General features: G+C 43.2%; 1 protein-coding gene across 6 annotated transcripts in view; it reads right to left on the bottom strand.

Moving 5' to 3' along the window:
- The window catches only part of LOC119654679 (platelet-derived growth factor receptor alpha), a 119,563-nt gene that overhangs the window by 24,886 nt on the left and 68,735 nt on the right, over nucleotides 1-25,942 (bottom strand). For all 6 annotated transcript variants that reach the window (XM_038060183.1, XM_038060182.1, XM_038060186.1 and 3 more), the window contains exons 4-9: nucleotides 23,337-23,411; nucleotides 23,200-23,279; nucleotides 16,417-16,564; nucleotides 16,189-16,354; nucleotides 6,826-7,049; nucleotides 6,711-6,760 (exon numbers count right to left, since the gene is read on the bottom strand). In XM_038060183.1, coding sequence (XP_037916111.1) covers nucleotides 6,711-6,760; nucleotides 6,826-7,049; nucleotides 16,189-16,354; nucleotides 16,417-16,564; nucleotides 23,200-23,279; nucleotides 23,337-23,411 — 743 coding nt within the window. The remainder of the gene's footprint in view (nucleotides 1-6,710; nucleotides 6,761-6,825; nucleotides 7,050-16,188; nucleotides 16,355-16,416; nucleotides 16,565-23,199; nucleotides 23,280-23,336; nucleotides 23,412-25,942) is intronic.

Genomic DNA, 25,942 nt, shown 5'->3' with positions numbered 1-25,942 from the left:
AGAAAACGGTCATGTAGGGTATCAAACCAAAGAGCTTTGAAAATGATCTTCTGTTTTATATTGGGTGAAAGACAGGAATTTAAACACTCAAAATGTCAGCCCCAATTACAAATACATGTCTGCACGCAAAATTTTGGCACCCTAATTGAAAAGACCGAGGAACTCGCAAGAAATCGGATGGTCTGGTGCCAAAAGCTGCGACATTGAATGCGAACGCGGTAAAAATGGCTATAAATTGTTAAAGTTAACATTGTCATCTCAGAGTGTTTTCGTGATACCATTAAAGAAGTCGAACGATTTGATATCAGCTGATCGCACTATTCACTTCTTCACCGTGCACGCACCATAGACAGGTCGACCTGATACCGAAAAAGATGCCTTCTGGAAACTCGAATATGAAAAGACTTGTAACGCTAATGAATATATCAGGTGGGTGAAAAGGGAGACGGTAACAGGTGCCATAGGGAAAGGGCTTTGGAACGCCCAATAAAGGTGGCGAGCGTATAATCGATTTTGCGGACACCCATGATCTTGTACTTATGAACACATGGTTAATCGCAAATCGACCATATTCTCATGAAATGCCGACATTTTACCACCGTTACTAATCACAAAGCCGTTCCCTATGAGACTATCGCACCTCAACATCGGTCGTTGATTGCCGTCCTCGGAATCAAGGCAGTGATAAAACAGCGTGAGGAACGCACTGGTCCGCCGCGCATTAAATGGTGGCGATTTCGTGAGGAGAAAGAAGAAATGATCTCATTTACGTGATTACCAACCATTACGAATGTGGAAGAATCGTGGAACCAAATTAAAGACACGATGTTGAAATGAAGGTCCGTGAAAAGAAACGTAGCTATCACAAGTTTCTCGACGATAAAACGCTTGTAAATTGGCAAATTTATAAAAATGCCAACCGGGAAGCAAAGAAAGCGGTCTTCACCTGAGCAGACCTTACAAAGATCTTTACAATAAACTGGACATTCGGTGCTTTGCTTACTGGCTGTCGAGCCGCGACTGATAGATGGCGAGAATATTTCGAGCAGATTTCAACGGAAGAATTTTTTCATCGTCCACAATCATTACCGAATTTTGGAGCATTTCCACCTGTCAGCTCAACTGAAGCCGAGGAAGCAATAAAACGAATGAAATCGGCGAAAGCAACAGGACCTGACAACATCGCATCTAAGTTCTGGAAAGCGGAGTGCTCTGTCCTAACACTGTGGCTCATTAAATTCTTTAATCGGGTTATTCAGGAAGGAAGAACACCAAAAAAGTACTACAGCTCCAATATGAAAAAACAAAGGTAGTCCAGCAGAATATTCGAATTACCGCCCGATCTGATTACAAACACCGGTTAGAAACACCGCGAGAAGAATCGCCCTGTTTACATTGCATTTCTGGATCTGGAGCAAGCGTTTGACCGTATGCCAGACGAACTTATCTGTAGATGCTTCACGACAACAATCAGTGCCGGCAGAAGTCGTGCGCTGAGTTCAATTGTTCTATCATGATCCGAAAAATAAAGTACGAAGTGTGGCGCGCGTTTGAAAACCGCTTCCTGGCTCTGTTGGTGTTCATTAAGGAAGCGCCCTCTCACCACTCCTCTTTATTCTTGTTATAGATACTGTCACACGGCACATCCAATGTCCAATGCCTTATACGCTGCTTTACGCAGATGATGTTTTCCCAGCGTCTAATAGCATAAATGATTTTAAGCAACTTGTCCAGAAATGGAATGATCGCCTCATGCAACACGGTCTTAGATTGAATCTGAATAAAACGGAGCAAGTCCTTAGTCGCCTAGGGACTTGCATTTAATTGACAAGAAGTTCAGTAATTTTTGTAAGATCCATTTTCCTTGGGTTAAATAGTATGTAGCGGTGGTCAGAAAGCGAGGCTTCATCTAGCACACGTCGGTTTCTAATCAACTCTTAAAGGTTGAATAGATTGAAGTGAAGATTCTTAAACTATTTACTTCACTTTTTCTTGGCCCCATGGCAATCATGAGACTAACTGAAGTAGTAAAATCAAATAGTTTCTTTCATATAAGACTCCATTTACTACTCCCCGAACAAATGCCCAAAGCGAAAGCAATGAAGGAGACGACAAGTAGTCACCAAAATATGCATACTTGCGGTAAATAAAATTTAGTAAATTGAAAACGACAACAGTTTTGTGAATTTTTTATTTTACTTGAGCATGTATACTACAACCTATTCAGAGTTGAAGGCCACTTGATTCTTTATACACTACCAGACCCTTTAGTTTTTGAGCCGGCGGAGGACACAAAGAATCATAGGGTTAGTGACGTGTCTCCTCTTGCCAATAATCTTTTGTTCACCGTAATTAGATCCTGGGAACAGAACGGTCTCAGCATAATAACCTCTAACAAATTTTGATATCAGCATAATAACCTCTAACAAATTTTGATAGGCTCTCGGTCTTGAGGATTTCACACCAGCCGTCTTAACTTTTTCAATATATTAGCCTCATTATCATCAAAGAATTTGTTATCGTGATTGGATGTCGGACACCAGTCGACTCAGCTGTGAATGAGTACCTGAGTCAAATCAGGGTAATAATCTCGGGCGAGCGCAATGCTGACCACATTGCCTCCCACAGTGTACTGTGGTGTACCGTTACGGTCTTGAATGAAGTGCTCTAACACACTTCAAGGCCTTGATCCAATATGGATTGTTGCGCCAACGATTATTATTATTATTATTATCATCAAAGGTGCAGCAACCGATACCCGGTCTAGGCCTGCCTTAATAAGCAACACCAGCCTTCCCGGTTTCACGCCGGAGTCCACCAATTCAAAATCCCTAATAAACTTTCCAGGTTAGATCATTCTCACCCAAGCGGAGTAAGTGACCTGCCCACCGCAACCTGTTAAGCCGGATTTTATCCACAACCAGATGGTCGGGGCATCACTCATAAATTTTGTCGTTATATATTCTACGGAATTATCCAAAAATATCACAGATTTTGTTAAATCGAACGCATGGCTCTTGCACCAGAAATATTTAGGCTTTGGCATGCTGCAAGTTAGTTTGCCTGCCATAATTGTGGTTTAATGTGAAAGCTAGAAGAGAAGGGGCTGAATTTTCATTCTGCCGAGCCTTTTTCTCCAGTTTCCTAGAAGAATTAGGCAACAGAGGCACTGACAGACCGGTCGTGGTCGGGTTTCCACTTGATCTCATTATCAGAGTTTTTGCACTCCCCTTTCTGGTTGAAAACGCAATTGGAATTGGATGCAGATTTTCTAGTAACGTGGATAGCATGTCGTTCAAATATTTCTTCGTGGGACAATATAAATCTGATGAGCCTCCAAAATCCATATCTCGGCCGAGAATTGATTGCTCAAGGTATCCGGTGCATTCGAAGTTTACCCGCCGAGACCGACAAGTTGCACACCCAGCCTGACAAACAGCATCTACAACCGCAATAATAGCAATAGGGTAAGCGCCGACAGCACGTATCCTTTCGGGTAATTTATTTATTATACAGCGTATTAGGTATGTAGATGACAGCTCAGAGCCTCTTTTCCCTTTGTTGGTTAGAGCCGGTTTTTTTCACCTTCAAATGACATGGAAAAAGACGGTCCTTCAGTCAAGGATTGAACAGCAACAAATATGGCCAGAAGGTGAAATACAATTTGTGTACCTCAGCCGGGATACAATCGGGTACTGGCACCTTCTTATCTTTTATAGAGCGGACTGTCCCTTCGAGCTCTTTCATGGGGGAAAGTGGGCAATCTCCGCTGGCTGTTGACATAAACTCACCCACATCATACGTAGGGACAGATGCCCGCACGATGCACATGAAATGAACAAAGTTTCCATGGAGACTATGGATCCCCATCTATCTCGTCGACTAGCTCCCGCCAGCAGCGACCTTTGCTTTTAGTGATCGCGGTGCTAAGTCTTATTTTAACTCATCTTTTTCCGGTCGTTCTAGTTTCATGCCTTCTTGTGGTTGCTTGAACCACACTAATTCATAGAAAGCTTGTAACGTCCACCGAAGCGAGGAAAACTTCTAGTGTTCACCATCGCGATACTCCGCTGGCCGGGAAACCACATTTACAGTGTTCGCCGCGAGGTAGTTCGACCACTTCGAACCTATTGCTGGTCGCTTGCTAAGAAGTCTTCCAGAGCACAGACGACGCATGTGATTCTGACGAGAACGTTGCGTCACGAATACTTACTATGCAATCTGGGTGCCGGATCCGACTTTTAATACTACGGATCCTGTTGGCCACATCCTAAATCTTTCGAGCCCTGCCCTGAAGACCATATATTGCCTTAAGCCTACAGTATATGCAACGTGCTCACTAGCCGCGTCAGGATCCCTGTAGAGAACGCAATTCTGCTTTTTTTTACAAATCTTTACTCGAGACCTACATACCTATGAGCAATATTTACGTTAGGCTGCTCTCTCCTCTTCTGGCCTCCAGTAGGTTGTAGATGTGTGCCAATAGTTCAATGACTTGTAACACTTTATGATTGCTGAAGCGACTTGTATTCTACATATTAGCCATTCAATTTTGATATTCCCACTTTTAAGAACTTTCCCGCATTTTGTTTGGCAACTCACAACAAAGCCACTTAAATCTATGCTGACTTTGGTATGATAATCGGTTTTCTATCAGCACAGCGGACTGTTTCTTCTTGTCCTATTTCGTCTTCTCTTTTGTGCCCTTGAGATTATCTAGATGAAGTCTTCTCCAGAGGTATCTTCCCTCTTTCCCTCCTAGTCCAGTTTGAATCCGCATTTTATTCGTCTCTTACTGCTATTCATGTCATACACTGTAGAAGGAAACATGGTCCAGTAGCACTTCCAGTTCCATCAAACAGTTTCCCACGTTTTTGGAGGAAGATTGCATACTAATAATCTTTTCCTCTCGAACTCAGACACGTAAAGGTAGTCAACCGGGCTCCCAATTGGGTTAAGTTCTAGGCCATCCGTCCAGTATCAACGATTTCATCTAAGCTTCCTTGCGAAACATTAGCACTGACGTCGCATCGCTTTCAAAAACTTCTCATGTATTTGGCTGCGGTCATCATAGAGTCTAGCCAGGCGTTTGAATCAACCCCCGTCGTCTGAGGTCTGACCTACGGTTAGCGGATGCTGGGAGTCACAAACTAATCAGCGATTACTCGGGGCAATGCGGTCTACTAATACAGGTTCAATGCATATTACCCAGCCAAGATACCAAAGAGACTAATTCCGGATACACGCCATCTTAGCAAAGCCAGGATCACATTATCCTATTAACGCTGCCAAAGAACTATCGTCGATTCCTGGAACTATCGGCATTAAGGATCGCAGGTAAGTCGCACTGGCGATAAGCAAATTTAGTAGCGAGAAAAGCGCACATTTATGAAAGACCAGTAGACCTAGCTCCGACAATTTAGGATGCCTCATAGATAATTAAGGACTAAGCTTAGAAGGAGTCATGTGAGCGCTACAAACAGAACTCGTCGAATAAGGGATATTTCTGTGTTGAAATTTTGAAAGGTAGATATATGGTTAACTGTATTTAAGCTCTCCTCATCTAGAGACAAGGCAGGCTAAAGTTAGCAACAGATTAATCACCACCCACTTTTATAACAAACATTCCGAAATTGGAGCTCGGTCTAATGCGACACATGTGGGACAAATAATGACCATATTTTTAACAAGGGCGCCAAGTACATGAATTTCCAGGGATTCAATTCACTGAAATCTCTCTTCAAAAATGGTAATCCGGATTGCCTAAAGAACCTTACCTGTTTCATTGAAGAGTCAAAGATTAAATTGTAGAGTCGTATTTTCCAAGTTGATAGTATTTTCGAGGAAAAGTTACATCTGCTAATCATACAGCAGATTCATTCTATGGTATATGATTAAACAGTGGAAAAGAAGAGAAATTCACGGTGGGCCGTGTTTGTTCATCAGCCAACATTTTCGGAATTTTGTATGTAGAACAAACGCGTGTGGCCATTTTATCGTATCATTGGCGACATAGGCAAATGCGTAACATCCATTTTTCGAGAGTCATCCTGAGTGATATCAGTGTGAGCGCTGTTATTCTCCGGAGGCATCAAGGAGCAAAGCAATCCCACATCAAGAGCAGGCTTGTGTGCTACGTACTCGAGATGATGCTGAGTTTCTACATTTAATGTCCTGTTTCCAAGTTGGACGCTAAACGCTTTTGTGATCCTATTGCCATTCAGCAATATGTGAAGGCAAAAATCCTGAATAATCTGCATAGCAACAGCAAATGTAGAGACAGCGGACATATCCACTTGCCGCAGGACGATTTCTAGCAGCTCAGTCACTTTCCAATCATGGAAAGGTGAGTTTTTCTAAGGAAATATAGAAAGGCTATTGCCTAGAATGCAATAAAATTCTGCAGAAATTATAATTGCCGGTAAACCAAGAGTGGTTGGCATGCAAAACTTCCAAACATTCGTCACCTTTTATCGACTACGTGTTACCAAGGTAATTTGAGTGGATTCATCATGAAAGCAAGAGCTACAGATTCAACACAGGTTCATGGACTGCTTAGAGAGCGAAAGAAGAAGAGAAGGAAGGAAGGGTTAACTATTTAGAAAGGCGCCTAACACTTCCTTTTCGGAACCACGCATTCATAAAAACGCTTCAGGTCCTTTCTCGACCCGGATCGACTTACTTCGCTGAAATTTAATATTAAAACTTACCGAACTCGTGCTTTCTGTTGACTGTCTGGATTCATTCTTTGTCACACGAACTGCGAAAGATACGATTTCAAATTTTAGGAAAATATAAAACATCTAACTTTTGAGTTATATTTACCCGGCAGCGTGAAGATACTTTCTCGACTTCTACAGCCTCTCACATCGACAATATGAGCTCTTATTATGTAGTAAGACCCGGGAACAAGTTTTGTTGACAAATTGAAATGATGTTTGCTTGTTGTTGAATGGTTGTATGTTGTTAAATTTAGAGGATAAAAGTGGCTGTAAATGGAACTCTGTTTACCGCCCCAAGTGAGTAATTGCGTATTGCCCTGCGAAATACTAAAAATACGGAAAATGATCATCATTAGTTTCTAGGAAGTTGAAGACTGAGGTTATGAATAAAACCTGCCTCAAACTCTCATAAGTATAAATAGCCAGGGATCCGACCCTGCCAAACATGGCCCCGAAGCGGTTGAAATAATTGCCATTTCTAAGTAAACTTTTGTACATCAGTTGGTGTCAAGACTACATACATATTCTTTCCCACTCAAGATGAGGTCGACAATGCTACATCGTAAACGGAATAGTGACTAACACGGGTAGAAATTTGCTGATTAGCAACTATCCAAGTTATAATTTCCATTTATAGTCTAACGACTGAGTTAATTAATTGTTTATTTAATTATTTGATGTCAGGCTGCGTTGATTTCGTTTAGCTCCACTTAAAGGCCCATCTCGGAGTTATAATCTGCAATGCCTTCCTGTATCAGAGATGTTTGAACTGGGTCTGAATCTCTGAATCAACGACCCTTACGCAATGAGTAATGGACTACCGAGTCTTCGATTCTATCTCGCTCCCCGCACTTTCAACGGGACAACATCTGCAGCCTCTTCAGCAGGTCACTTTGTTCCTCATCCACCCATGCCAATGGATCCGGGTTAAAGGTGGCCTTCCCACCAAAAAAGTTGTTTATTTTCGGGCTAGCGTTCGCTACTTCTACGGACGTGGTTAAGGGCAAACTTGGTTAACTTTCACCATTGTTCTGCATTAAACTAACAAAAGACAGCAATCCCGACCGGGTGATAGCTCTGCCAAAGTTACCTATTCCGACGAATTTGTTTTAATCGGCAATCCTTCTCTCTGGCCTGAAGGAGTATTCATTGAGTCGTACAAGCGTATCAATTTGTGGCTAAACTTGGCTGAACGACAATATAGTAAATTCCGAGCTCTCTGTAGAGTACCTCATTTTCTGCTGCGGCAGGGACCGAGCTGCATCACCTAAGTCCACGCAGTGGGGTCCTAATTGCAATAAAAGATGCACCCCGCACTGAAACTGTCTTTTCCTCGTCTGGCTCTCCTTATGATTGTGTTGCCCTACATGTCTCCTCGCCCAGCTCCCTCAGAGAATTGTTTGACAGTTTATCAGAACTCCTTAATATAAAATTCCCTTCTCTCTCTTTCTTGCTCTGCGGAAATTTTAAACATCCTAGTCTTTCAATTTCTTCCAACAATCTCTCTCACTCTTCTCTACTATTTGGTTCTTTGATGAACACTTGCTCTTCCCCTGAATTTCAATACCGCCAAAAACACATTGCCCCGCACTCTCGATCTCTTCCTTTCAAACCTCCCCAACCACCACCTCTCTTTATATCCTTGCACATTACCATCTGATAAAACAAAATTGACGTTAAAAACCCCCCACCCCTCTTATTAAATCTGAAGTGCAACTGTTTTGATCAAACTGCAAAGCTGCGAATAAATCTGTTAAGTTCAACTTCCGCAAAACCAACGACGGTCTCAACTCAGCTTTAGCGTCAATCCACTGGGATCACGTATTATCTCAATCTCAATCTGTGATCAATCCCTTCGCACCTTTGACAATATCCTATCCGATCTCCTCTCCGGTTATGTACCTTCTTCTCCTCCTTGTTCATATTCTTACCCAACTACGGAGATCCATCCGCCTGAAGCATGCATTACGGAGGAAGGTTGTGAAGTTTATGATTGAAAAAGCGCATAAGAGATACTTAGTGAGTGTCGAGGCCGCCCTTGCCCGTGGTGGTTTCGAACCGTTTTGGTTCCACGTTTGTTATTGCGGTAACCCCATCCAATCCCTTTCTTCTATCATCAATTTTGCTGACTACCAACTGCCAGCAACAATTCTGCAACCTTCCCTGTTCTTACATCTCTTCTGTATTTACTTCCTCGAATACTCTGCCCCCTACGCCTCTTCTAGATACAAACTGCCCCGAATCTCTGGCAATTCCTCTTCTTATGCCCTCCTTAGTTGAGTTCCTTATTGGCACCAATGTCGGTCCTGGTCTTGTTAACTTAACAATGCACACAGAGGGAGGTTTGTATAATCTTTGTATAATAAAATTCAAGAAGAATGCAGAATCTTTGGAAAAAGGGCCTTATCATCCCGATCCGCAGGAGTGGAAACCCTTCTCTGATGGGTATTGCCATCCATTCATCTGGCTGCCCTCCTCTTTGGTGGTAGTGTTCTATTAGGGTCAACTTGATGGGAAGCAATCCCGTCTGAGGAGGCACATGTTTATTTGTGGACCTGCTTCTGGGCGAACCAGTACTTCGAACAACCATTTCCTCCCAGGTGAATAATCTATTGTCCATTGCTGTTAGTAGAAGGTATTCTACTCTGACTCTGCAGTCTCTTTTTTTAGAGGAGGTGGAAATCTTCAAAAGACACTGGTCTGGGCACACCAGTGTGTGGGATTTTTACCCACTAAAACCACCCTCGATTCACTCCCTGCCCCGCGGAACCACCATAAGCTATTACATCACGGGCCGCAGTCAGCTCATTCTAGCTTAATCCGGTTTCTTCTATACGCGTACGTGACCGCGCTTTTCTCCTCTCCTCTGCCTTTCGCAGTTCATTTTGGATAGATACGATCATGCAGTTGCCCGATCCCAATTCTCTTGTTTTGCTAGTATTTTCGCCACCAGTTTTTCTGGTACCAGCGGCTCTGCTGGAGTCTCCTCTAGATTCCTCCTTTCTTCCACAAATCTCGGACAGTGGAAGAATATATGCTCTATATATCTCTATATATATATTGGCGATATCCTCCATGCGCCGTGAAAAACTGGATGAGATTATAATTAATATCACCGTGTCGTCTCTCCAACCACTCCTTGATGGCAGGAATGAGCCTGTGAGTCCACCGACCCTTTCCCGAGCGTTCCCACCGCTCTTGCCATCGATTTATGGATCTCTCCCTCTCAGGGTTCTTCATCTGCCAAGATTTCAATCGACATCATTCCAGAGATGACGAATGCTGCATCATCTGAAACAGTCCTGAAGGCAGAGCATACCCTCAGAGCTGTCCTCCTGTAGACTGCATTCAGTTTGCTAGTATCAACTACCATCCGCAACCCCTCCCTCCAAACTGGGGTCGCATAGAGCATGATTGAGGTCACCACCCTGGCTATAAGCAACCTAGAGGTATGCCGTGGCCCTCCAACGTTCGACATCATCCGCGCCAAGGCCATACTAGCAGTGGATGATTTATCACAAACATGCTGTACGTGTTGCTTATAGCTGAACTTCCTGTCTGTCACCACCCCCAAGTATTTGATGGTCGGCTTGGAAGTAATGATATGATTCCCGATTCTAACACAGGCGTAATTTTTTTTCCGGCGCTTCGTGATGAGAACCGCATCTGTTTTTTCCTCCGGAAGTATCAGACCAGAGCTCTCTAACCAACATTTAACAGCACTGATTGCCTCGCTTGAGTATAACTCAACATCTTCGAGATGCTTTGCGACAACAACCAGCGCTATGTCGTCAGCGTAACCCACGACTGTGGCTTCCTCCGGAAGGGGAAGATTAAATACATTGTTGCACATGATGTTCCCCAGTATTGGGGCCACTACGGAGCCCTGCGGGACACCCGCGGAAATAACGTACTCCTGGGGTCCGTCATACCAGAGCCTTCTTTCAGTTAAGTAACTATCGGCGATAGCAGCGAGATAGGCGGGAATGCCAACCTTCGCTAGGGGTTTGCGTATTAGATTCCAATTGGCCGAATTGAATGCATTTTGCACGTCCAAGATTACTGCCACGCAATATTTGTTGGTACTACCCTTTCCGTGGATTGCATCTTTCGCCAAGCCGGTAACCAATTTGATGGCATCAATGGTTGATTCGACTTTACGGAACCCCTACTGCCAATCTGAAAGGCCGCCTTGGCTCTCAATAACCGGTAGTGACCTATTATAGATTACCCGCTCTAACATTTTCCCCACAGTGTCCAAAAGACATATGGGTCGGTATGACGATGGTTTACCTGGAGGTTTACCAGGCTTAGGCAGAAGCACCAACTTCTGTCGCTTCCATGCCGCTGGAAATATTGCTTCGGACATGCACGCTTCGAACAACTCAGCGAACATATCCGGCCTGGATTTCACAGCAAGCTTAAGGGCCTTATTCGGTGCTCCATCCGGTGCTTTATTATCTCCTATTCTACCGCAGATCTCCAGCAGCTCGTCTCTGGTGACTGGCGGAATTTCCGTCACATTCAAAAGTGATTGGAATGTGTCGGTGCTCTTCTCTTGTTGGGGAAATAACCTCTGGATGAATTTCAGCAAGAGGGTGGAACACGTGATCTCCGGCGATGAACGGCCTCTGAATCGTCCCATCACGATTTCATAAGCTCTCCCCCATGGGTGTACGTCCGCTTCTGAGCAGAGCTCCTTAAAGCATTCCCTCTTGTTTCGCTGGATGGCGAGCTTGAGGGTTTTGCGGGCTGCTTTAAAGGAGCACTCTTTCTGTCCCTGGACGACTCCACCTACCGCCCTCTGAGCTGCTCTTCTGGCTCGGGGCAGGCTGATTGAAGACCGGTTAGTTCATCATTCCACCAGTAGTTTGGTCTTCTACGTGGGAATGAGCACCTCCTAGGCATGGACGCGTCACATGCTTTGGCGATGCATTGAGCCAGATGGACGGCTCTTTCCGTGGAGGCGCCTGCTTTATCAGGTTGATGTAACCACACCTCTACGAAGGTCTGCTCATCCAAAGATTTTGCAGACTAGCCTGAAATCTTCTTCGGTTTCGGGCATGATAGCTCTTTACCCTGTGGCTCGACACTTGTCTCATAGAAGACTGCCTGGTGATCGCTGTGGGTATAGCGTTCGCTAACGCACCAGGACATACCACGCGCCAGGGCTGACAAAGACCAGGTCTGCAACCGAGCCTGACCCCCTTTCTGGAAGGTGTTTACAGCACCGTCGTTAGCGGAAGCTTCTAATAAACTGCGCCCCCTACCATTTGATTCTCTACTACCCAACTCTAGGGCCCAAGCACTGAAATCACCAGCAATCAGCTTTGGACTTCGTCCCCTTGCGTCGAGAACAATATTATCCAGCATTTGCTCGAATTCAGACAGTGTCAAACTTATGGGGCGTAGCAGCTGTATACATATACATCACTTATTTTCGCCCACACAAAGCCACTGGCTGCCTGACTTGCAGTACATTGTATGGCCTGTCGACTGCAAGCCCACATCGTCGCTCCACCAGTCGAATCTGTGACCCATATGCCACCGTGACGGTTTCTATACGGTTCACTTATGATGGCAATTTCCATCTCAGATTCGAACGTAGTCTGCTCAAGTAAATCCTGAGCGACCCTGCAATGATTCGGGTTTATTTGAATAAAACTCATTTTCTCATCGCAGTGAGCGCCTTCCTAAATTCCGGACATTTGCCACTTCCGAAAATATGCCGGTTATCCTGTCCCTGTTTTACTTCGCACAATAGGCGTTTGGGGTCCCTATTGCGCTCTCTAGTAGTATGGCCTTTCTCCCCACACCTTCTGCATCAATCGGATCGATCAATGCTGCTGGTGCATGCCTTCGCGAAGTACCCAAACATGAGGCATTTAAAGCACCTCTTTAGTGCAGTTTGTTCTCTTAAACGGCAGACAACCCATCCAATCCGAACCCTTTCGGCAGCTAAGAACATCTACGCTGCCTCCGCTGGTATTCGTATTGTGACCCCTTGAGTACCACCAAAGGCTTTTCGTAAGCCCACAAGGAGTCTGTCTCCTTGGTAAGTTCTTTCAACTTGAATTGCTCCTTCAGAGCAGCACAAATTTCTCCTTTCGATGTCATTTCATCGAGATTCTTAGATTGTATATAGATCTCATGCTTTTGGGCACGCACTGCGGCATTCTACCCAAGTGAGTTTTTCGCTTGAGTGCGAAAGTCATCAGTTTTGCCTACGCTGGATCTTTTCAGCTCGAACATGAGATTCCCTTTCAGGGTTTCTCGGAATCTGTTCACCTTTCCGTTCAGATCTTTTAGTTCGGGGTCAGCTTTGACCTTTTTGAGTATCTCCACGTAGGACAGATTGTCCTTACTGGAGATAACAATTGCATCTGGACGAATTCACACTTTTGCTTTTCTTTCCGCTTCTTTGTTGCTAACTTTGTCCATCCATCGTTTCCATTGTCTTGGGCTTCGCAACGCCGATCGAGTTTCTTACATTCGCTGTACGCTTTCCTCCTTTGAGCTGTTGGTGCTGGTTTTCAGAATGTCCTGTCCGCCTTTTTTTCTCTCAGGCGTCTGCTGATTATTTATAGGATCCCCCTCTTTTTCACGTACTCATTTATTTCGCCGTGACTCAATAATAGTACGGTTAGGCGTCACTTGGGTCGCTTGTGACACTGTTGGCACAGCGAGGTTTGGCGTATCCTTATTATTCTTGGAGGAATATCTGCGATCTATTATAGAGGACTATAATAGCCCAAACCATATTCTTTATGGCTTGGTGTACTTTGTGTTTGTCCTTGATAAACTCGGACAGTTCAACTATTTTTGCTCCAAGCTGGGTGAATAGTAATTCCTCCGGATCCGGACACTGCTCCCTATAATCCCCGGCAGGGTTACTCCTTTTATACGCTCCTTCACTTTTGGCGTTTATTGACCTTGCCTGTACTTTATCCTTCATCGTCTTTGGCATTTGTGGAGATCTCAAAGTTGACGAGCTTCTTTTGAATGGATCCCTTCCTCCTGCTGTCGCGCTTCTTGAATATATACGGTGGGTGTTATTACGGTTTTTGTCGTCCAACAATCTGTTTTCAGCTCATCTTTGTTTGGTCTTGTTATTGGTGTTCTCGATAAGGTCGTACTTCGCTTGAACACCTCCTTCTCCAGATCCAAATCGCTTGTAACATTATATTCCAAGGTTGCCAAGTTGTCCACCACCGAGGTGGTGGTTTTATGTTCTGGGTATCCCTATCCATAGCCATTTTGGTCCACGCACCAGAGAAGAGCAAATACTACCCCATGCACAGTCAGAAAAGAAAAGTGCATGAACACATATTTACACATCAATAGGTATGCCCAGTCCGCCAGCTGGGATCGCGTCTGATGGGAGATCTGGCCACTCCTCTCAGGAATGTCTGTCTGCTTGTCCATCTGTCTGTCTATCTGTCACACGCAGTTTTCCCAGAAACGGCTATACCGATTGACACGAAGTTTGGTAAGAAGGCGGGAACTGTGAACACCAGATATGCACTGAGTAATACCCTTCTACGTTGAGATTTAGGGGGGGGGGGGCTTTGCTAAGTAAAAATCCCCGTTAAGTTTATCCTATAAAAGTTTGTAGTAGTATGGAATATAATATGAAGCATGTTATCTCCAAGTTTGATCAAAACCATACTGTTAGTAACAAAGTTACAGTAGCTCAAAATTGACTTTACCGTGTAAACCGTAACGATTTGGTCGTGCCGTCAATGTCGATGCTTCACCTGGACTCACCCATGATTTGTTGCGTTTAGGGTTCTCCAAGACAATCCACTTTTCGTCGCCCGTAACAATTCGATGGAGAAAAGACTTTCTTTTGTACCGTTGAAGCAGCATTTTACACGTCACTTTTCGGTTCTCCATTTGTCTCTCGGTCAGTTCATGCGGTACCCACTTTTCACACTTCTGAATTTTTCCTATGGCTCGCAGACGTTTCGAAATTACTTGCTGTTGAACTCCCAACGTATTTGCAAGCTGTCGTTGCGTTTGCGTATTGTCTTCATCGAATAATGCCTGCAATTCGGCGTAATCAAACGATTTTCGCTTGCCGGAACGTGGGGCGTCGTTCAGGTCGAAATCTCCATTTTCGAATTGTCGAAACCATGTTTTACATGTTCGAAGTGTTAATGCACGATCGTCATAAACTTCCACAAGTGCACAGTGGCTCTCGGACACTTTTTTCCTTGATTGAACATGAAAAGCAATGTATGGCTCATATGCTCGAAATTTGGTACGTACGCCGACATATTGGACGCGCAATAAAACTTCTTGGGGAAACGTCAACGCAGTTTAGACACTCGACACCAACTAAATAAAATGACAGATATGTGTGACCAACACCGACACAAAACATTGAACGCCATCTGTCGAAAGAAACCGGAATACACCTGGCACATAACGGGCTACGTACAAATGGGATAGTTCTACACTCAAATATACTCACATAAGAAGCAAACAAAACCTTTCATACTCGAAGCGCCCAGCTTCCGGTTCCCCGACTTGTTTAATTTTAAGATGATCCAGCACCAAGTTATGAGAGCCCCGCAACTCAACTTTTTTCGGAGATGCTTCCGAATAATTGCTGCCATTGCTTATTTTTTAGTATTTTTTCATGAAAATTGTACACGATATTGTTCGAATGTCATACCTAAATGTACCATTGGTTTTAGGAGATAGAGTTTAACTGTGTCGTCAAATACACACACAAAATTGTGCCTGTTTTTGCCCCTTTGACTAAAAACAAAACATGCCCCAAATTATTTAGGAAAAACTACTTTCTCACTCATGGTGAATATCGATATGCTGCTTCATTGCATATACTTATATATGGGATACCCACATTTACACATCTTACATCACAAGTTCGTTCAGGCATTCAGGGTGCCATTAATAGATTTTATGGATCCAATGTTGTGTGGCCCTCGTTGAAATATTTCAACGGATATGGTGAACAAAAGGAGCATAGAAAACACAAAATAAACAAGGATTCAATAAAACGAAGGCAGGGGGTGATAAGGATCAAAAAGTAAATAACTCCCGGAAGCAACACAAAGGGAGACTTTGAAAGTTAACCTGAATCCGCATTGGACAGGAAGAGGATTATTTCAATTCCATTTGTCAACGATACATGTGCACATATGAACATATGTATGTATATAGTAACAGGACCGTCGTCCGAATTTACTAGATTATGTTTGTTGGTTCATATTGTGTTTGACCTAACGTCTTTGGAATAGTTATTCACCGGTTTGACCAAGCTCCATATTACACGCTGCCTCCCTAAAAAAGTCAACGACTTGTGGTATCCCTACGCCAGGTCACATGTGTACATACAAAATTGGTTTTTTAGAGAAAATATTCTGAATTTAAATCTGCATGTTATCTTAGATTTCTACTTAATATGTACATATGTATGCATTTATATTAAACTCACCTTATAAAAACACTATTCAGAGTAACATTTCTTTCGAGTAACTTGCTTTTCAGTGGCGGAATGGTCCAACTGATGTTTAGAGAATTTGAGTCTAATATCCCGGCGGATACGTCAGGAATTGGTAGATCTTTGAAGTGCCTACACGAGCAGATTCCCAAGTAGCAATCTGAAAACACGAAATTTATAAACGTTTAGAAGTATGCACACAATGTTTGATAAACAACCTACCTCCTGGTAATGTCATCGTTAAATTTCTCTGGATATGCCGCTTTTCTGTTGTCACTTTAACAAAGTAGGAGCACCCCGGTTCGAAGGTACATTGGCCATACTCTATGAATTGGCCCACATCTTTTGGGAATGTTATCTCTGTTGTGTTCTAGGGGGTAGGTAATGGTATTAATTGAAAACTCATTGTAGAAAATTTTCACAATAAAGGAAAATTCCCGTTGGACACAGGACGGGGTGGGGAAAGCGGAGAGGAGGACAGAATTAACCCCAGATTCAGTAAAATCCGCTTTACGAAGATACATGATAGAGAAACTTTAATAAAATTAGATTAATTATTCGATTTCGAGAGGCTCGCATGAATTTCACCCATGCCGGTTTTTTCCTCCTTACTACCCTATTAATCTGTTTATGCCATTATTCGATACGAGCCAGTAAATCGTCCGTTGAATCCACTCTCATTCCAATGCCTCATTGAATATGGTATACTCAAGCATTGCTAAGTTATTTAATTATCGACGCTTTTATTTCGTCTTCGCACTATAGCCTTGTTTCGTTTTCCTCAAACCGCCTGGGTTCAGTGACCACGTCCTCCAGTTTCTTAGATTTGTTCTTTGTCGGGTGAAACAATCGCCTGGTACATGGCTAGCACAAATCCTGTGATACGTCTCTTGTATTTTAACACCGGCAGCTCTGCTATTTAATCCTAACTCCACGAGTTGACCACTGGGTATTTTCATCATCATAAACGACGCAACAACCGGTATCCGGTCTAGGCCTGCCTTAATAAGGAACTCCAGACATTCCGGTTTTGCGCCGAGGTCCACCAATTCGATATCCCTAAAAGCTGTCTGGCGTCCTGATCTACGCCATCGCTCCATCTTAGGCAGGGTCTGCCTCGTCTTCTTTTTCTACCATTGATGTTGCCCGTATAGACTTTCCGGGTGGGGTCATCCTCATCCATACGGATTAAGTGACCCACCCACCGTAACCTATTGAGCCGGATTTTATCCACAACCGGACGGTCATGGTATCGCTCATAGATTTCGTCATTGTGTAGGCTAGGGAATCGTTCATCCTCATGTAGGGGGCCAAAAATTCTTCGGACGATTCTTCTCTCGAACGCGGCCAAGAGTTCGCAATTTTTCTTGTTAAGAGCCCAAGTTTCCGAGGAATACATGAGAACTGGCAAGATCTTGTACAGTAAGAGCTTTGACCCTATGGTGAGACGTTTCAAGCGCTCTGTTGGCTGACAACAACCGTGCGCGAATTTCCTCAACGTAGCTGCTATCGGTTGTGATTTTTGACCCTAGATAGGAGAAATTGTCAACGATCTTAAAGTTGTATTCTCCTATCTTTACTCTTCCTGTTTGACCAGTGCGGTTTGATGTTGTTGGTTGGTTCGTCTTCGGTGCTGACGTTGCCACCATATATTTGGTCTTGCCTTCATTGATGTGTAGCCCAAGATCTCGCGCCGCCTGCTCGATTTGGATGAAGGCAGTTTGTACGTCTCGGGTGGTTCTTCCCATCGTGTCGATATCGTCAGCATAGGCCAGTACTTCGGTGGACTTAAAGAGGATCGTACCTTTTGCATTTACATCAGCATCATGGATCACTTTCTCGAGGGCCAGGTTAAAGAGGATGCATGATAGCGCATCCCGTTGTCGTAGACCGTTGTTGATGTCGAATGGTCTTCTGAGTGATCCTGCTGCTTTTATCTGGCCTCGCACATTGGTCAGGGTCAGCCTAGTCAGTCTTATTTGTTTCGTCGGGATACCGAATTCTCTCATGGCCGTGTGTAGTTTTACCCTGACTATGCTGTCACAGGCTTTAAAGTTGATGAAAAGATGGTACAACTGATGTCCATATTCGAATAGTTTTTCCATCGCTTGCCGCAGAGAAAAAATCTGATCTGTTGCTGATTTGCCTGGAGTGAAGCCTCTTTGGTATGGGCCAATGATGTTCTGGGCGTATGGGGCTATCCGGCCTAGCAAGATAGAGGAGAATATCTTATAGATGGTACTCAGCAACGTGATACCTCTAAAATTGCTGCACTGCGTGATATCTCCCTTTTTATGTATGAGACAGATAATGCCTCGTTGCCAATCGTCAGGCATTGATTCGCTGTCCCATACCTTGAGCACAAGTTGATGAACCACTTGGTGTAACTGGTCGTCTCCATATTTAACCAATTCGGCTGTAATTCCATCGGCCACTGGCGACTTATGATTTTTTAGCCGATGAATTGCACGGACTGTTTCTCCTAAACTTGTTGGTGGCAGTATTTGTCCGTCGTCTTCAGTTGGCGGGACCTCCAACTCGCCGATGTTCTGGTTGTTCAGTAGCTCATCAAAGTGCTCAGCCCATTCTGTCGGAAATCAGATTTCGCTCTTTATCTCGGCAGGATGAGCATCGAGGTGTATAAGGCTTCATCCTGTTGAATTGTTGGTAAAACTTCCGCGTCTGGTGTGGTTGCTCCCTGTACTTTTCGAGTTCACAGACTTGTTGGTTCTCCCAGGCTTCCTTTTTCCGTCTGCGAAGTCGCTTCTCGCTCGACGGAGTTCGTGATAAGTCTCTGCGCATGCCCGCGTTCTTTGTGAATACAACATTACTCGGTATGCAGCATTCTTCCGTTCCGTTGCTAGCTTACATTCATCGTCAAACCAGCCGTGGGGTGGGGTGTTTTGCCAACTAAAAAATAGCAGGCAGAAGGGGTGAAGGCAAACTCTCCGCGCCTTAATACGGAAAAAACTATCCAAATCGGCCCTCCTGGCAAGGAGTTGAGCGAAGCACTGATAACTCTTTCTCGAAAAGTATCAGTATCCAGGAATCTAAGATACACCCGGTTCGATCCGGAACGGCAATGACTTTGGCAACGTAAAATGGACTTTTCTTTTGGGTCTTGGAACGTGCGATTCCTTGTTTGAACGGGTGCACTGCGGGAGCTTCTTCAGGAAGTACCCCGTAAGAACAATAGCATCCTTGCGCTCCACGAAACGAAATGGCTCGCGAACGAAGTAAATGATGGGGGAACTTACATAATAGACACAACTTTTAACTGACCATAGATTCCATACAACTCATTGATGTACTTAATTTGCCACTCAGCGAAAACATAAGCTGCTCCCAATATTTCACATGGCACCATTCAAAGCGATTCAGGATTTTTATTGTTACCTGAGTTGTGGAGCCTGTTTTATTCCCATAACATACTATAGATCTGATGCTCATTTTGTAGATGTGTAATTTGGTCTTCTTTTGGATGCATTTTGATTTCAAATTTGAGGGGAACTGAGTAGCAGGTTCTTCTTATCTTTATTTAATCAATTTCATTTGTGCCGTTTGATAGGTATACAAAATTGCGAATATTTTCAAAATTGTATTCACCTATAGATAGCGTCATTTCCCTGGTTTGCATCATAACCCTCGTTCGACTTCCTTCGCTGGCATATTCAGACCTACCGGCGTCTCTTTTCACCGAGAAAAGTTGGGACAAAATGTTGATTTCGTCAGCGTATGCCTCTATCCGATCAGACTCAAATAAAGGGAACTCTTTGGTGTTCAAATGGGGTCTTCTAACTACATCTCGAGTGCTAAATTTAAAAGCACAGGGGCCAGTCTGTTTTCTTGCTTTAGTTCTATTTCAGTTCAGTTAATGCATTCCAGTCGTCAATTTTTTGAACCGCAGTGGTTTAGTGGGATAATACAATTATATAGCACTGAGTCAGCAATGCAGCCGTAAGTCTGCTTGAAGTCAAAGTTTTTGGACGCAAATCAGGCTCTTTTCGCGATTTTGACGTATCACATATCACTCATTCTTTCCGTCGCCCCAAATTCTCATAAAGGAACTATTTTTCATCTCATACGGTGATTCTATTTAAAAATCGGTGCTTGTGATCGGGTAATTTTCGACGGGGTGACAGGTAACGAGCAATAACGCAAGTCATTTTTCTTTCCGCTTTTGACTCACGCTTTTTCTATTAAGATAAATTGCCTCGCATTTTTGCTAGAAATCCCCGAGTTATCAGACAGTTACCTTCTTGAATCTAGATTTTTGTCGAACCCAACAAGTCGATCCGCATATTGCGTGCTTTGGGTGCAACTACCTGATAGGTACAGGCACTGAAATCTCGATTCTCCAAGCATACCGGAATCATAAACTAACATAGTTTTTTGGAAACGATATCCGTCCACGTATCCTTCTTCTAAAATACTTAAACATATTACAAGCATAGCCTCTTTGAACCCGTTCAGCATGTTGTTCAGCACCACATTAACACTACTGGCTCCCTATCTTTTCTAAAGTGAGTCCTTTACCACCGCAGAAACTGGCAGTTTCGCGGAAAGTTTGGTATTTGCAAACCTCTGGACAGCTTTTGGTTTACACCCCTTCACATGGTCCCTAAACCCAACGGCAAATGGAGACCATGTGACGATTACAGACGTCTAAGTGCCCAGTCAATTTCAGGCCGATACCCCATTTCACTCACCCACCACTTTGCGCACTCTGTCACAGACAGCCATAATTCTATTCGCGACCTTGGACTTAGTCAAATAATATCACTAAATGCGGTGTAAACCTATTCAAAGCGGTGCAACCCTTTTAGAAATTCATCTATCTCTGTGCTACGAAGTTTTCACTTTTGTTTCGTTTATTGGAATCATGTTCTGGCCACGTCATCCTCTAAGTCCCAGCATTTAGAGCACCTCGGGACTGGTAGTCAAGATTGAGAATTGCAAATTCTTACTACCGTAGGTGGGATTCCTCGACCAACTGATTACTTCGGCATCCATCCATCCATCCGAAAACAGTTAAGAATCTGAGAGAGTTCTCGGGCAGATTAAATTTCTAACGTCGTTTCTTGCCCAACACCGCCCATTATCAATCGATATTAACACTTACCTGTCTGACCTGAATGCTAAAAACTGCTGCCTGATTGCGTGGTCTCCAGAGGCTGTTCAACCGTTAGGGACCACCAAACAACAGCTGGTATAAGTTACACTTCTGTCATTCCTTCAACAAGATGCACCCCCAACAGCATTAGTTGATACCTCAGACTCTGCGGTAAGTTATGCCATTCACCACAAGATGAACCAAATCTGATAGATGTGGAGCTTCTCTTCCAATCCCATTCAACTGAGACACAGCACACCTCACAATAGAATCCTTCCGGTATTCCCTTCCATTCCCAGTGTTTACGGACCATACGCAACTAACGTTTGCAGAAGCCTAACAAAGCGTCCACACGCCAACTTCGGCCCCTGAGTACACTTCCGACATTCAACACGTGTCTGGAAGGGAGAACGTTGCAAAGGTCAAGATTTCTGCTAAGGTCGATTTTCCGCAATCCCGAAAGCGCAGTAGAACGACGCGTTCTTCAAAGCCCCAGGATCAATTCCAAATACACATTCAGGGTGTTTCTTACTTCGGCTCAACGCCAGCATATACTCAAATAAGGGGCAAAAGCCATAAATTTCAACCGCCCGATCGGGCGCCAAAAGAACTGGCTGACTGCGGAATCGTGGAAGGGGATTGATGAACGGAAGGCGTTGAAGGCATTATTGACCGCTGCGAATGATGGCAGACGTAACGAGCAAGAACTTCGATACCAAGGGAAATACCGAGACACCCAGCATAGTGTAAGCCCTCACAGGAGAGAATTTGTTATTTCGCTAGTCAGGGAAGGGAAAAATGCCGCAGATGCCAAAAAATGTATACCGCATCACGAAATGATTTGCTTGTTTGTGGCCGCAAATCTGTCGGTGTCATCCTGTGAAGGATATAAACGGTGGACTTCTCACATATGATGATGAACAATTAAAGAGGTGGAAAGAACACTTCACGATGGTTCGTAACTGTATCACATCCGGTAAGGTTCTTTTTCTTGTGAATGAAATGGCTAATCGCTAACATGATGATGCGGGCTGCTCCTCCAAGCAGAGGAGAAATCGTGTCGGCCAGAGTAGAAGAAGGGGATGATCGTCAAGATCACGAAGAAGTGTGTGAGCGTAACTATTGGAGGGGTATGTGCGTGGTTCCTGTCGTCGCAAAGACAATAGCTAAAATAATCCAGGAACCCATTGGAACATTTCGAAAGCTTGACCGTCAGAGAGCAGTCTGTTTTCCGGTCCGATCCGTTTTCGCTGTCCTGTTTATAATCTGGAAATGCAGTTATCTCAACACCAAGATCAAGTTGAGATTCTTCTGTGTTAGTTTTCTTGCTGTATATGAGAATAGCGCATGGAAAGTGAACTCCACTGTTACTCAAAAGCTCCCAGCCTTCATCACCATTTATCTGCGTCGTATCATCGGAGCACGCTGGTCTGACACTATCTCAAACAAAGAACTTGGTAGGCGCACAGGCCTGGCACTCATATACACTGCGATCGAAAGGCAAAAGTGGGAATGTATAGGTCACATATTAAGAAGGGATTACAATTGCTGCCAACGCCATGCAGTGGAGTCCACTCTCTCAAGATGGCCGAAAAGTGGATCGCTCCAAGAGCATTTGGCGCAGAGCAGTAGAGAAGCAATATGAGCGTCTCTAGTAGTCGCGAGAGGAGTTGGAGGGCGTTTCAGGTAACCGTGAATGATGGCGCGTAAGTTTAGTTGACGCACTATACCCCACCAAGGGGTGTGTAACAACTTTTTAATTAAGTACACTAAGTTAAATAATTTAAAAATTATTTCATTTCTTTCGCGTTTCTTTACCGAGGCAATTTATCGAAGTGGAACTGGAATTCATTACGTATAACTTGGATATTGAAATCCAGGTTTCTACTTACACCAGGAAGTCCATATTCGCTGCATGGTTTATTCGAACAGCCTTCGCCTCGTGGATTTATAATTACATCTAAATTTGTACCTGTGGAAAAACATCCAGTCATAACTTCTGTTAGTTTAGAAGAAAATTCCATGTTACCAGGGTTCAAACGTGCTCGCCATTTTAAATTCAACAAAAGACTGCCATCTTCCTTGAATAGTGTTGTAACTAAATCTGAAATGGATTATTTTAGAATAAAAATGAATGACTGAATTTAATTGAAGAGTAAAAAGTATTAGACTTTGTCGTCAGATCCTCTAATTTTTAAGGAGTGCAATTACTAGAGTTTTCACCAGATATAGCATTTCCACCTCAAATTAACGACATTTCAGATGAAAGTGAATATTTTCCAAATCGAATTAACGGCTTTCCACACCAAATTCACATTTTTCAAAAACAGATTATTATGTAATCTAAAAACCTATACGAAAAGTGGGAATGTAGTAACTTTCCATACAAAGTTTTTTTAAGGTTTTGTATAATACTAAATAAAATTAAGCATCCTCAACAAAAATTCACTTCGACCTGGTTTATGTCTGAACTTATGACGGATTCCACTTGAATATAATTCGTGCCCATCACGTGTTTGCGATTATATATAAATGGAGCGATTACCATCGGTACTTTCGGTCACGCTGCTCCCAGGGCGGAGGTGAGGCAGCGTCTGATGGTTTGCTTCTGTCCTGGACGAAACCGTTAGTCAACTTTCTCTTTCTTTTTTTGGAAAACTTGGTGTTTAACCTAAAAAAGAGGAGTCCGTGGACTACAAAAGAGGAAGTAAGTTGCTTCCCGAGTGGTCCGGTGCATCACCAAGTGGGTGCGGATTCAGGACTCCTAGCATCCTCAACAAAAAAGTTAATATAGTATAATTCTTACTTACAGACTCATTACTTACTCCCCCCCTTAAGTTCATCGTAGAATCATGAAATATGAAGTAATTGGCTTGCAGTAATATTGGCTATAATATAAAGCATGGTTCTGGTACTGTTTCTAACAAAATTATACTAGGTGAAACTTGTCGCTTCAGTGCAAATTTTAAGACTTTTAATGTGTGAAGTGAAAACTCTAACATGATATATGCATGTATATTATGTACTAGGTACAAATAGAGCAAATATCCACTCAAATATTCTTATCTAAGAAATACATAAAACCTTTCATACTTGAAGCGTCCAGCTTCCGGTTTCCAGACTTGTTTTATCATAGATTACGTTCTAATGCGATTCTGTTAATTTGATTCGGAAAAATGTTAATTTCATTTGGAAAGTTATAAATTTGGTGTGGAAAGCCATTAATTTGATTTGGAAGATTGTTAATTTCATCTGGAATATCGTTAATTCGAGGTGGAAATGTTATATTATAAACTAACTCTAACAATAGTTTCCTGTTCTCCTTATATTAGGGAATGAAATCACTATCCATGAAGAAGACTCAAAAAACACCCAGGAGGTTTTTATTAGCAATCCCTGGTTCGACTTAATCAACTGAGAATACCAGCGGAGCTTCAGGTAATATCAAAACAGCGCACGAGTATGAAGGCGCAAAGTTTTGGTGCTCCATTGGACTAAAATCTGTAAGAAGTATGAAGTCCAAAGTAACATAGAGTCTTCCAAGGCTGCATTTTGTCAACGATACGAGAGGGGGCTGGAAAGGGTGGATATCCCCATGGCCAGAAGCTTCCTTGAGGGCCCGGAATATAAATTTCAATGAAAAATGGGATAATAGGGAGCAGGAATAATTTTCGCTCTAGACTCGTATAATTTATACTGCAGACCCTGTTTTGAGGAGTTTGAGCAAGGTTAAATCAATCGAGCTAATCAAAATCTCGACTGTTCACTACTACCTGGGATCTATTGTCCTCCCGCACTACTCACTCTCTTTAGGGTTATCTTTACAAAGTTATAAAGGAGACACTCATTGGCCTAAGTAAATTTCTACGTTCTGTTGAGAATAAGCAAATTGGAAAATGATGAGATATGTTTGGTCTCTATCATTTGGTAAACCCTATGGTATCTCCTCATCAGATTGGCTTTTCTTGCACTACACCCTCTGTCGCCTATACTTACCATTGCTTATAAGATTTTGAATATGTACCCTAACCCCGAATACTAGCGTTTCTCGAGCTACTATTATTCCGAACTAGCATTTTATCTACGTTTGAATAACAGTAGTTATTTTAGATCTTGGTACAGGGATTACAGGAGAGATCTTTGTCTAGGCTCTAACTTCTTAAGAAATAGAAAGATATCTTAATCACGGCGACGAGGACTTAACATAAGACTTGAAATCTGGACAAAATGAAAACGAATGTAGCACGGTTTCTAGGAGCTTAGCCTACATCGTTAAATGTGAGGTAAAAACCAAGGAGAAAGCCAAGCAAAAAGACAACCAAGTGCATTTTACTGTCTTCTGCAATTAAGTTGCGTGTGGATGTTGCTAGCCTTTCACTTCGGTGCTTCCAGATTTGTAAATAATGTAGATCTCCAGTTCTATCGCCAAAAGGTTGCTAAGGATTTCGCTGGAAACGTCACTTATATTCCGAGATATCTTAAATGTCCGCTGAATTCGTGCCGCAGTTTTTGGTAGAACCTTTACTTTTTCGAAAGAATACCTTCTGGTGAAATTATCTTTATTTCGGGGGCGTAATTTATACGGGCTAAACTGAAATACATCATTTGGAGAAGCCAACTTTGGGCTGCAATATA

Source organism: Hermetia illucens, chromosome 4 (genome assembly GCF_905115235.1).
Source record: "Hermetia illucens chromosome 4, iHerIll2.2.curated.20191125, whole genome shotgun sequence".
In the NCBI taxonomy this organism is placed as follows: Eukaryota; Metazoa; Arthropoda; class Insecta; order Diptera; family Stratiomyidae; genus Hermetia; species Hermetia illucens.
Note: the sequence above shows the minus strand (reverse complement) of the source record. Positions and strands in the feature narration are given on the sequence as shown.